The sequence below is a fragment of the Astatotilapia calliptera genome, chromosome 14 (assembly GCF_900246225.1).
Source record: "Astatotilapia calliptera chromosome 14, fAstCal1.2, whole genome shotgun sequence".
NCBI classification, from domain to species: Eukaryota; Metazoa; Chordata; class Actinopteri; order Cichliformes; family Cichlidae; genus Astatotilapia; species Astatotilapia calliptera.
In genome coordinates, this window is record NC_039315.1 from 38,825,975 (window position 1) to 38,840,132 (window position 14,158).

The 14,158-nt window shown below is 38.4% G+C and overlaps 1 protein-coding gene across 11 annotated transcripts in view; it reads right to left on the reverse strand.

Annotated features, from left to right (window-relative positions):
* Nucleotides 1-4,788: 4,788 nt before the first annotated feature.
* The window catches only part of myo18ab (myosin XVIIIA b), a 131,826-nt gene continuing 122,456 nt past the window's right edge, over nt 4,789-14,158 (reverse strand). For 9 of the 11 annotated variants that reach the window (XM_026192028.1, XM_026192023.1, XM_026192022.1 and 6 more), the window contains 2 exons: nt 8,131-9,576; nt 6,252-6,315 (listed from right to left, as the gene is read on the reverse strand). In XM_026192028.1, the coding sequence (XP_026047813.1) occupies nt 8,139-9,576 (1,438 nt within the window). In that variant the 3' untranslated portion in view covers nt 6,252-6,315; nt 8,131-8,138. Of the gene's footprint in view, nt 6,316-8,130; nt 9,577-14,158 lie in introns of all 11 variants that reach the window. The other 2 variants (XM_026192025.1, XM_026192024.1) reach the window with 1 other exon arrangement.

The window sequence follows — 14,158 nt, forward strand, 5'->3', positions numbered from 1 at the left end:
CGCTCCCTCTGTCATCCGAGTCCACCTCAGTCCCCTCCCCCCGAGCCCGCAGAGATGTGCTACAGTGTTTGAAAGGCCGAATCTCATCATTCAGTTCCTGAATACTGAATGGGCTCAAGTAATTTTGATTAAGGAAGGACAAAGGTTGCTGACAGTAATCTGTAATCCACTTGAAGGATTTCTAGGACAATGAGCCAGAGGAAGGACTAAGATGGATTGGAATAATTCATGCTTCATTTTTACACTAATTCAAAGAGAGAATGGCTGTTGCTGTTTAAGGCAGTAAGCTTTTCATTTCACTCCAGACAGAAGAGAACTACAAGCTATTAACACCCGAGAGAAGTGCCTGAAATTGACAGTTCCCCAACCAGGAAGTGCTGATGCAGCAAGCTGCCGATCTGATGTGTTATGAGAGGTGAAGCTGAACAGCCTGTTTGCAGCTTGGGAATGTTCCCTATTAAAAAAAGCCTCCATTTCAGTTTCCAGCTCCACAGATGATCTGACCTCACCTCCAGTTGCTTCCTGCTGGCTTTTGCTTGTCAGTGGCACTACGCTGCATGTGGGGAGCCACTGACGAAGGGCGAATCACATTTGACCTGTGAAGGGAAACTGCATGAGGCCAACCTTTACACATTCTCCCAAACATGCAATAAATATGAAATGTTAGAGGAGAATATAGCTCATTTCTAATTAATGTCTCAGTTTTCTTAGTTGCTTATGAATTTTTTGCATTAATTCTTGTCACCAACAGCAAGGTCCCCACTGCTCAAGAAGGCGCATGTACAGGCCCATCTTATGTTTTGGCAGTGGAGATCTAAAAGATTCAGAAAAAAAAGTGGTCAGATGAATCCAAAACCGAGCGCTCTGACAACCTGACCGGCTGTATTTGGAGGATGACCTAAAGAAAACCATCCGCACAGACAAGCAGGGATTATTCTGTGGGGCTGTTTTTCTGCTAAGGGTACAGGATGACCACACTGAAGGGCCAAGAGATGGGGCCAAATATGGTCGAATATTAGATGAGAACCTCCTTTCCTCTGCCAGAAGACTTAAGATGGGTCATTGGTGGGTCTTGAGGCATGATCCAAAACATAATGCCGAGGTAACAAGGAGTGGCTAAAGAAGAGAAATCAAGAGGCCTCATCAGTTCCCAGACATCAGTCCTATTTAAGCCAGCTGAAGCTTCAAGCTGCCAATTAGCAACCAGAAAAAGCTAAAGAATTTAGAGTTTAGGCAAATAGCAGTGGGCCAAAATCTCTCCTGTGCAAATGTGTGTAAACCTGGTGACAACAACAAGAAATGTCTTAGTGTTGCACTTGCCAACAAGGATTTCTCCACAAAGTACTAAATTATATTTTGCTTGGGGATCAAATACCTTTTCACTCTATGACCATCGAATTAGTTGCAGAAACTTCCTCCAGTGGTTTCTTTTTAGTACCATTTACCATTTCAAACTGAACGCCTTTTGTTCTTCCAAACCTCTTTTTTTTTTTAGATGTGTCACTACCTTCAAATTCCGTCTATTGGCGTGAAGAACTAAAATGCAATTTGGCCTTGAAGTTACTTTTTTTTGTTAGGGAGGATTTGTTTGTTGTTGACTGCAATGTTAAAATAAGTTCTTTAAAAAGAAAAATGATTTAATATGAAGGCAATATGAGCAGAGAGTACAAACATGCTGAGGGATTGGCTGTGTTAGCTCAGTGAGAGAGTTATTTATATAAAATCTGCTGACTGCAGTGCAAAATACATTTGTTTAAGGAACAGTGGGTAACAAGAACATATTTTAGATATCCAAGTATTCCCATTTTGGACATACTGCAATATTCCTTGAATCTTGAATTTCTATAAAGAAAGAAAGAAACCACTTTTCAAACAAACAAACAAAACACAACAATAACAAGAATTACTACAATCATTTCAAAGCAGACAGTTGTTCCTAATTTTGCTGTCTAAACTTTTCTGGAGAAGCACAAAGAAACAAAGACAAAGGACATGCTCTGCCAAACCGAACGCAGCAGACGAAAGACTTCAAGCTGGTGTCAGTTCATGACGGAAAGATGTTAAAGTCCAGCAGCAACATCACTTTAAAACTAACAGAAACCTGTTTTAAGACTTGTATAGACATATACTCTAAATTTGATTGAGGCACCAGAACACAAAAAATGGCATGCAAAGAATTGTAACAGACTGCAGGATGTTTATTGGTCCTGCATCAGTCTCTGGCTCAATGATGTTACAGAGTAGAGGTTCCTCAACTTCTGCAAATTGACTTTGTTTCACTGCATCCTCAATTTACTTTTGCATTAAAACTACAGCAACATTCAAATGAGAAAATATTAAACCCTTCTATAATGCTGCTGAACATGACAAATTGTGTTCAGCTGGGTTGAGATCTCATTGTTAGGAAAACCACAGCATATGTGTACAACATTTTCATGCATGTCAGTATTTTTAAGTGACCCCTGGTGGAGATCCATTGATTTTATCTGGTTTTCCTATTGTATTTTATTTTATTGCCCTTATAGTTTAGTTTTGTGTTTCACTTTGTGTTGTGCTTGTCTGTCAAGTAAAAGCTGCAGAAGAGAAATGTTTCACATGGTAAAGGATAAACTAGGAAGTGCTTTACCTCTACAAAGACAAGTAGACCCAAATATTGCCAGCGGTATGCCTCCCACAACATAACAGAGTCAACAGATGCCTTTAGTAGTTAAAGTTTCAAATGTTTTCTTTTATTTGTCACCCATCTGAATGGCCAGTCAGAGACTGATCCACAGAAGCAAGACATAATACGTGTGTGAATGAGAGAGATAGTATAAAATAGAGGAGTTAAAATACCTGGGGTCAATCATCCAAAGCAACAGAGTGCACAAGAGAGGTCAAGAAGAGAGTGCAGGCACGGTGAAGTGAGTGCGACGAGTTTCTGTGTTGATTTGTGACAGAAGGATAGCAGTGAGAGTGACAAGGAAGGTTTACATGATGGTAGTGAGACTTGCTATGATGTATAGACATATGGAGACAGTGGAACTACCAAAATACAGGTCAAACTAGAAGTTGAGATGTTAAGATTTTCATTGGGACTGGCCAGAAGGATGCTAGGGATACAGTTAGATGGTAGCAGATGCTCCACTGTGGCGAACCCTAAAGGGAGTAGCCAAAAGAAGCAGCAGAAGAAACGGGCTGATGTTCCCTTAAATTACACACAGTGAAATAAATATTAAAAGCAGCCACCCATAGCATCCATACTGCTATCTCACAACACACGAAGATACAAAAGTAGGTGCATCAGACACTCCCACAGCAGCAAAACACTTCAAGTCAACCATTCTAGAAGCCATTCCAAACAATCCCCATCATTTATTTACAATATATTAAAAAGTAATGCAAAATTTGTAACAAGTGGTCAATTTGTATAGTAATGAAAATAGGAACTATTCTCAAAGCTAGCATGAATCATAAACATATTTATATATAAATACTGTGTTTGTGTGTGTGCAGTCAGTGCTGGGTCAACCTTTTTACTTTCTTTTATTTTGTGTGTGTGTGTGTGTGTGTGTGTGTGTGTGTGTGTGTGTGTGTGTGTGTGTCTTCAAACAAAACATGTTATCAGGTCAATCAGGTCAGAAAACACATTTCCACACTCGTGCAGACTGCATAGAGAAGAAAAAAAAAACATTTCTTAAAAAGCAAGAGTCACACCTAAATCCTCCCACGAAGAACACCCACTGATTCTTTCAGCCCCTGTAATGTGAAGCTTTTCTGAAGTTTAAACTGCTTCCAAACATGTCTAATGCCACTCAGCAAATACCAGACAAGACCAAAGGGTGTGATGTAGCACTTCAGTCAAAAAAATAAAATGCAGGTTGTTCTCTTTTTTTTTCTTTTGCTGTTCAGGAAACACCAAACTGAAAACAGAACAGGCTTGAATGACACTGAACATGATTTCACAGTATTGCTCATACAGGCTATAATGTATCCAGTTAAAGACATTACAGTTAAATGAACCTTGGTGATGTTTTACACTCTCATTATTAAAACTCACTGAAAGACATCCAAATTAAGATTCATTTACTTCTGTGGACTGAAACATCTGGTCCATGTGTGAAATCACCAAGTGTGTTTATGTTTACGCGGGTAGTTCGCTATTTGTCTGAATGAGACAACATTCCTAATTTGACAGAGGTAAAATCCATTTAGATACTTTAACTTAGCACTAGCTTTACTGAAATGGATCTCTCATTCCAATGAAGAGATGTCTACTAAGCCAATAGTCCATTTTAGAAGTATTAGTACTGTGCATTCAGAATGCATATCCCAGAGTTTTACTGCAGTTTGTGAAACAAAGCTTCTTGCATGTTTATGATCAGCTTCATGTTACACAGGAGAACCCCACCTACATCAGAAAAAAATAAAGATATCAACTAGCGTTTGGATAGAAGCAAATGTCACACAGCTGACCTTTCAGAATAAAATTAGCTCTAAAAGGAAAACTATATATTTTAAAGCTTCTTTTTTTTTTTAGATTTCTGCTTTCAGTTGGAAGTTTAAGAGCTTTGATGGCATCAAACAGACTGTCTATAATGATTGTTATAATGTGTCACTGCTTCCTCTCACTGTACAAAACTGAAGTAGCAGCTGTGACTGTGGGTAACATAAAGGTCCTCCCTGCTGACCAGACAAAATGTGGCCCCGCCCCTCCCTGAGCCTGGTTCTGCCAGAGGTTTCTTCCTGTTAAAAGTGAGTTTTTCCTTCCCACTGTCACCAAAGTGTTTGCTCATAGGGGTCGTCTGATTGTTGGGGTTTCTCTGTATTATTAGAAGATCTTCACCTTACAATATGAAGCGCTTTGAGGAGACTGCTGTTGTGAATTGGCGCTGTATAAATACAGTTTTATATCATTTAATTGAACAAGCCATTGAAATCTTAACTGCCTTAGACTGTTGTGGATTATAACTGCAGCTACCTATTAAGTGGTTTCACTCTTAGCTTAGTGTCAAGGACCTGTTGGGAGGAGCCTCAATACCACCCTCAGGTCACTACTGCACGTGCGAACTTTTGCACTTCATATTTTGTTCCAAAACCATTGTCAGTTTTGATCTTTCCATGTAATTTGGTGATAAGAAAAAGCATAACACTAGACTTTTTCTTTTTTTATATGCTGGCTGAGGATCAGTTTTTATAAGAACCCAACAAATGACTGTTGTCCAAAGTCTATTCCGTTTAAAAAAAGGAAAACACATCAACCTCAAAACTAAAGGAAACAAGAGCGCATGTAAGCATGACACACAGGAGAAAGCCATAGAGTCTTCCTCACTAACAAAGCCTGGGAAATGCTTTGTCAAATCAAATCAAAATGGCTCAAACCATTTCACAGAAGTAAGATGAAAGTAAATGAATGTGCTCGACAGTAATCCTCTGAAAAACACATCTGTCGTTTCATAGTGATATAGCTCTCCTGGAAGGAAGAACTAATTTGCCAGTAAAAGGCAGAGAAAAGAGAATTCAGGCAAACAAAAAGCGAGCAGATGATAATGAAAGCGTCTTAAGTGTACCATGCAGCAGTTCATGAAGCACCCCAGCTGCAGAGAAGCCAGCTGTAGAGGAGCCCACTTAAATCAAATGGCACTTCTCCCAAACGGGAAGGAAGGAAGGAAGGAAAAAGACTGGTAATAAGAAAAGCAGTGTGCTCACATACTTGGAACAAAGGCTTTTTTGGCAATACACTGTAGTATGGCAATATATATTACTGTGGTATATTACATGTAAATCCAGAAGAGAGACAAAGAGAAAAAGGATCCATTATTATTGCAAGCTCAAGTTCTTTGGCTCAGTTGCAGCCATGATGAGTTTTATACCAGATGGCTGTTCAAGCAAAGCAACTGCTGCTTGCATGCAATGAGCACAGTCGAGCCGTAAATAATGGAGCTGCTGTTTGTGCAGTGAGGTCAGACTGATAAGTGCACGGTCAAAAACAGACCATAGTATCTGTTCAATTATGTCCTGTGAGGGTCTGCCACAGGAAGCATTGATTCTAAGTGTTTGTGTTCTCCTGCAGGGGTAGGAGTGTTTGGGTGTGTGGTTGTGTCCATATGACCACAAATGTGCTGATCTCTGCATGCAAGACAAAATGTCACAGCTGTCACAGTCTCATAAGGCTATGATGCAGTCTCGTAAGGCTTGTCCTCGCCATCTCGACCTTTCACACTGGTGTTGTATCTGTATCGAGGATAGTGTAGGGACGCCCCGCCTTCTTCTTTTTCTTCTTCTTCTTCCTCTTCATCAGATCTATCGAAAAGGTAGCGTCTTTGGCTAGGCGGGCTGGAGCAAGGAAGAACAAACAGATTTTTAAAATTATTATTTAGAAAGCGAATAGAGAACAGTATGGAGGCTGAAATCTGAGAAATGTCCTCGAATGTTTCTCAGTTATTATTTCATTTGCTCATTTGGGGCAAAAAAAGCTTGTGAATCTGATGACATTTTCTGTATTTTTGTAGAAATATGCAAACAGGCATCACGTTTTTACACAAGTGATAAAATTAGATAAATCAAATAAAACAAGTGGAACCAAATGAACTGACTTGGTTGAAACAATTTTACCCCCTTTCCTCCACACACAACAAAACACGGCTGACTTATCCACCTGACTGTGGATTGGTGTAGTTTAAACTCCTAGCAGTTTCAGTGCCTTTTGCAGCCTGCTAACCATAAACATGCCTTCTTCTAAAGTCACCAAAAGTTCACACTTTTTCCTTTCAGAATTTTGTAATACCAGATACATTTTCTCAATAAATAGATAAAAAGGTTTGGCATGATTTCATTGTTTTAAATTAGTTCTTTATCTGCTTTTAGTACTTGAGTCAAAATCCAATAACATTTGTACAGAAAATATCAGAATTTACAAACTTTTTCTGGCAGCTGTACAAACAACATGTACACAAAACACTCTGTGATATGCTGTGAAAAGTTCTGGTCGGATCAAAAAAGGCTAATATACTGTAAAAGACACTTTGCCACAGTTCACAGTTCAGGTCTTATATATTTCACTGATTTTTGGATGTATTATGTCCATATGGTGACTAGATTTTCTTCATTAGCCTTCATTATTCTGACTACATGCATGTGTGTATATGTTATATTCTTCTAATCAGAGAGCTGCAGTATTTTATTCATGTCAGCCATTGCTCTAGCATCTAGTGGGCACAAAAACTTGCAATCTCAAGCAATGTGGGAACATGCTACCATCCAAAACACATCATATTAATGTTGTTATTAAAGACAAGGATTTCAAAGTGACAGGTGAGATTACAATCTCAAAATGTTACAATAATATTTGTCAATGGCCTGTGAGAGATATTTTGGTCTCGGAGCATATGCTGTCTGATACTGTTTCAGGCGCCTTGAGGCAACGGCCCATTATGAATAACACTGAACTGAATATGAAAATTTAGAGGGAGAAAAATGTGGAAAAGCAGGAGACAATGATTTATTCTAGGGTCATGATATTGTTTACCCAGCATAGTGGCTTCACACTGTCACACAGCTATACTGAATATAGGCCATTTTCTACCCATTTTGAGAATTGTTTACACCTCAATTAGCCGAAAAAGCAAGAAAAACAAGAAACCTACTAAAAATAAACATAGAAATTTTTCATATTGATATTTAAATATTGTAAACTGCTGGAGTTAATTACAGTGAAATGTGCATCACACATAAATTTGCTAATTGACTTGTAATGTAATTTTTATTCCTTTGTAAATCAAAGGAATATCTCAGGAGTATTGAGTAGCTGAGCTAGATATCCACAAATAATACCTTCTTATCGACTGTGTCTCCTTTTATGATAACATTTCACCAAACCAGGAGGCGGTTCTGGTCTAAAGGACTCCTGGATAAAAGCAATCAATGTGAAGAGACCACCACACAGACTACTGTCACTAAAGTGTACAGCACAAACTGTTAGCATCACTAATGTCACACGTGAAAAAGGCAATCCCCTTATTAGAATTTAAAACTATTCAAGTCAGACTGTATGAGAAATAGTTAATGTGCTGGTTAATAGAAGTGAAAGGCCTTTGTTTGGTTAGGTGACATCATGCTTCAAACAACTCTTTCCAAGGTAAGTCTACGTACTGCTTGCATCAGTCACTCTCCGGCCGGTATAAATACTTCATCATCAGGCTGTCGACCTTCTTCTTTCTCTTCTTCTCATCCTTTTTATTAAGGGGCTGAGTCTTGCTCTGAGACCCAGCTTCTTCATCCACTTCTGGACTTGAAGCCTTTCGAGCTGGTGCCCTTTTCACACTGCTGGAACTTCGGTAGGAAATAGTGGAGGCATCAGAGCTGGATTCTGATTCTGAAGATGAGGAAGATGAGGAAGAAGACAAAGACTCATCCTTCCTTTTGGATTTTTTCTGAGATTTTTTGGATCTCCTCTTGGAGCTGCTTCTGTGACGATGGCCATCTTCGGAGCTGTCAGAGTCAGAGCTGTGGCTTCTCTTCTTTTTCTTGCTCTTTCCTTTACTACTGTGGCCATGGCGGCTACTGCGGCTACTGGCTGGTCTCATGCAGTCCGCGGCAGATGCAGAGCGTCTGAGGCTGTTGACAGGGTGAGTATCTTTTCTGTCAGCTTCATTATTGTTGAACTTTTCTTCTTCACAGTCAGAGTCTTCCAAAGTCCTGCGCTTGAATTTGATAGGTTTAAAACTCAGGACTTCATTGATGGCTTTCTCCAGGTCAGGGTCAAGGTAGTTGCGATGGCTGACTGTTTTGACATCCAAGTTATCAACTGCGTCATTTTCAAAATTTGATCTGACTTGTGGTGGTGGCATGGAGATGCTGCGTCCAGTTGAAGAGTGTGGACTGTATGCTGACCTCTCAGTGAAGGCCACACTTCTACTATCATCAATATCAACATCAAACTCACTAAGACGGCAGCTGTAAGCCACTGAGTCAGGCCGACTAACACTTCCGGGACTACAACCTCCAAAACGTCTGCTATAGCAAGGGCTACTGGGACCACTGCTATACTGTGAACGGCTCCCTCTACCCTTGTCTAATCTTGAGGTGCTTTGATGGCGTCCAAGTGGGCTTGACAGACCTAAGCTGACGTTAGACTTGGCATCATTCTCTGGGTTTAACCCAAGAAATGTGGAGGCCCGACTTGGTGCAGTAAATGAAATGGTTGATTCTTCGTTAAAGTTGCTCCAGCGGCTGTCCAAGCCTTTTCTAGCCTGGCTGTTGGCTTCTGAATAGGCTTGGGAGATGACTGACTGTCTGTCATTCATGCCATCCAATACCTGAGACTTTCTCCTTGAGCTGGCTAAGTATGCATCATTCTGAAAATCAGAAGCTTTGGGTTTCGGTTTACGAAAGGATAGCGTATCCTCTGACTCAGCATTCTGACTGAAGAGGGCATCTCCTTTGCTACTGAGGTTGGATCGTTTTCTGTAGCTTAGGGAGCTCATCACTGAAACTGGCCTGCTTGTTTCTACCTCTCTACCTTCTTTATTCACCTCTTTCCATTCCTTACCCTCTTTCAATTCCTTTCCTTCCTTTGCTTCTACATTTACAGCACTTCTACAAAGAAAAACAGGAAGAGACAAAAGAAATAAAGACAGTGGGAGAGAAAATGACAAAGACGAGATATTAGGCAAAAGCAAAGGTGAGTGAAAGAAGAGAATGAAATGAATGAATGAAATGTGACAAAAATCATAAAAACTGAAATGAGAGAAGAAATGCAAGTGCTGAAATTTAGCAAAATGAGATGAAAGCAAGGAAAGCAATGTAACACAATACCACTCAGGTTTGGTTCAGGGCTAATTTGTCTACCCATCTATACAGTCCTATAAAAATGTGTGACTTTTAATAATTTTTTTCACGAGCACATAAAAGTGCACTTGTATGCATTTCACTCACATAATGTGGCTGAAACTCACAGAAAAATGAACTTCACCACAGCGTAAATTCTCCCTTAAAACATAGTCCTTTCTCCCCCTTTTCCTTTCTTTTGAGCTGTTTTATAATGAGTTAAAAAACCCAACAGGAACTCTAAAGTATCTGTACCTGTGTACTGGCAGTTAGTCACTGAACTTGAAAGTGTGTGTCCATAGGGTGAAGCTGCTGAGAGAAATTTAAAAACACCAAGTATTTAAAGTTGGGAATGACTCAGCTCAGCTCAGCTGAGGGAGGAAAGTCAAATGTGGTAAGGAGATAAATCTGGCCCAGTCAAAACCGTCAGCTCGCAGACATTAATCTCAGCAAGCGGCTCAGGTAGACTGTGCCAGCTGGCCTATGGGCATATCGATAAATCCACCACCAAGGTCCCCTCCTTTTACTAATGGGAAAAAAAGCCCTGCTTCACCAAGTGGATGACAATGAAGACAGAACAGTTTGCAAAATACATTTAATAGCAGTCCCTTCTTTTCAGTTAAATTCTGTGTTGATGGCTTTATTTCCTCAGGCCACAACATGTTAACCTTTTTAAGCAGATATGCTTAAATATGCTAAGTTCAGGAAAAACAAATGTCTTGGCAGACTGTTTCCCAACTGCTGCTGAAGAGACGGTGAGAGTTGCTACTGTAACCCACCTAAAATTTGCCTCATGAAAATGAACTGCTGTTCCCAAAGAATGCCAGTAGGTGGCACTGTGAGAAGGCTACGTATGCTGGTCCGAGCTACTCACCAAGTTTTTCTTTAATCCTTGTTCAAGAAAAAGGTTATGTGTGAAGACACAAATTGGATTTTACGCTTCCGCTTGCTGGGAAACACGGACACTTTTTGTTGATGCCGATGTACCTCTGTTTTTGTTCATTTCCGGTGACTGCGCTAGCATAGCAAGCTAATCGTTAGCTAATCATTAGCTTAGTATAATGTAAATTTCATGTGTTCCTTTTAAGTGCTGTATTATGTTTTTATTTCTTCACTTGTGAATGTTTTAAACCAATCGGAAATATTTCTTTGGAAGCTAGTAGGTAAGTTTTATTTATTGTAATGAGATGATAAATATGAGCAGTCTTTGGCTAAATAGTACTGCGACCACGTTTTGCACTTTCCTCGTGCATCAGTAATGTGCTTTCTCTCAATTCGTTGGATTGATGTGACTGCTGTTCACAAAATATGAGATTTGAGTTAAATTTGTATGATGTGGAAATTGTTTTAAGGTTCTTTGATTTATTTTTATTATTGATTGCATTAAGTCGTTATATACAAAGAGTGAGAGGCATTTGGTCACTAGTGTTGATTAAGTTGTTACATGATATTCATGTAAAATATGTTCCTGCCCTGTGCAGGTTGGTTTTTTTGTTGGAGTCTAAAGTTGCGAGCCAGGATTCCGGATCCCCAGCTGCGATACTGGTGTCAAGCCAGCCTCCAATTCGAGACTTGCAGTCAAGCCAGCCTCCAGTTGATTTTACGTTCCCTGTGTATTCAATGTATTACGGGAATGGATGTGGAAACCAGATTTCAAAATAAAAGCCAACTTCGAGTGAATTAACAGATATGTTAAGAACATAATAACATATAATTTAGGCTTTTTTTTTTTTTAGAAACTCTAATGTTACATCTACATGACACAGCCTTGTACCCTAATTGTGCCCTGTCAAGGCCATCTTATTTTGGATTTCAAAGTAAAAGCCCTGTGAATCTTCATTTTTGAACTACTCTTTCAATGAATTCATAATGCTCTTAAAAGCAAAAGTCGTATTTCCAAATACTATTTGAACTTTGTATCAACACTTTCCAACCGCAGTCTTTTTCACAGTAATACCATATCAAATAAATTCTTTCTGATTTTGCTTTTCATAGTAATGGCCCTTTGAAATTGCCGATATTTGACTTAATCTTCTAACGATTCAAAATGCTCTAAAATGGAAAATTCCTGTTTCCACAGGGTAATTCCACCTTAGATCAACAGTATACAACCCCACAGTGATACCATATCAATATCAAGTCATTCTGATTTTGCTTTCAAAAATAAAAGCCCTTTCAAATTGTCCATAATTGACCTAACTTTCAGTGATTTCAAAATGCTCTAAAATGGAAAATTCTTCTTTCCACAGGGTAATTCCACTTTAGATCAACAGTATACAACCCCACAGTGACACCATATAAATATCAAGTCATTCTGATTTTGCTTTCAAAAATAAAAGCCCTTTCAAATTGTCCATAATTGACCTACCTTTCAGTAATTTCAAAATGCTCTAAAATGGAAAATTCCTGTTTCCACAGGGTAATTCCACTTTCGATCAACAGTATACAACCTCACGATGTTACCATATCAATATCAAGACATTCTGATTTTGCTTTCAAAAATAAAAGACTTTTCAAATTGTCCATAATTGACCTAACTTTCTGTGATTTCAAAATGCTCTAAAATGGAAAATTCCTGTTTCCACAGGATAATTCCACCTTAGATCAACAGTATACAACCCCACAGTGATACCATATCAATATCAAGTCATTCTGATTATGCCTTCCAAATTAAAAGACTTTTCAAATTGTCCATAATTGACCTAACTTTCAGTGATTTCAAAATGCTCTTAAATAGAATTTTGCTGTTTCCACAGGGTAATTCCACTTTAGATCAACAGTATACAACCTCACAGTGATACCATATCAATATCAAGTCATTCTGATTTTGCTTTTCATAGTAATGGCCCTTTGAAATTGCCGATATTTGACTTAATCTTCTAACGATTTAAAATGCTCTAAAATGAAAAATTCTTGTTTCCACAGGGTAATTCCACTTTAGATCAACAGTATACAACCTCACAGTGATACCATATCAATATTAAGTCATTCTGATTTTGCTTTCAAAAATTAAAGCCTTTTCAAATTGTCCATAATTGACCTACCTTTCAGTGATTTCAAAATGCTCTAAAATGGAAAATTCCTGTTTCCACAGGGTAATTCCACTTTAGATCAACAGTATACAACCTCACGATGTTACCATATCAATATCAAGACATTCTGATTTTGCTTTCAAAAATAAAAGCCCTTTCAAATTGTCCATAATTGACCTAACTTTCAGTGATTTCAAAATGCTCTAAAATGGAAAATTCCTGTTTCCACAGGATAATTCCACCTTAGATCAACAGTATACAACCCCACAGTGACACCATATCAATATCAAGTCATTCTGATTATGCCTTCCAAAATAAAAGACTTTTCAAATTGTCCATAATTGACCTAACTTTCAGTGATTTCAAAATGCTCTTAAATAGAATTTTGCTGTTTCCACAGGGTAATTCCACTTTAGATCAACAGTATACAACCTCACAGTGATACCATATCAATATCAAGTCATTCTGATTTTGCTTTTCATAGTAATGGCCCTTTGAAATTGCCGATATTTGACTTAATCTTCTAACGATTCAAAATGCTCTAAAATGAAAAATTCTTGTTTCCACAGGGTAATTCCACTTTAGATCAACAGTATACAACCTCACAGTGATACCATATCAATATCAAGTCATTCTGATTTTGCTTTCAAAAATTAAAGCCTTTTCAAATTGTCCATAATTGACCTACCTTTCAGTGATTTCAAAATGCTCTAAAATGGAAAATTCCTGTTTCCACAGGGTAATTCCACTTTAGATCAACAGTATACAACCTCACGATGTTACCATATCAATATCAAGACATTCTGATTTTGCTTTCAAAAATAAAAGCCCTTTCAAATTGTCCATAATTGACCTAACTTTCAGTGATTTCAAAATGCTCTAAAATGAAAAATTCTTGTTTCCACAGGGTAATTCCACCTTAGATCAACAGTATACAACCCCACAGTGACACCATATCAATATCAAGTCATTCTGATTATGCCTTCCAAAATAAAAGACTTTTCAAATTGTCCATAGTTGACCTACCTTTCAGTGATTTCAAAATGCTCTAAAATGGAAAATTCCTGTTTCCACAGGGTAATTCCACTTTAGATCAACAGTATACAACCCCACGGTGATACCATATCAATATCAAGTCATTCTGATTTTGCTTTCAAAAATAAAAGCCTTTTCAAATTGTCCATAATTGACCTAACTTTCAGTGATTTCAAAATGCTCTTAAATAGAATTTTGCTGTTTCCACAGGGTAATTCCACTTTAGATCAACAGTATACAACCCCACGGTGATACCATATCAATATCAAGTCATTCTGATTATG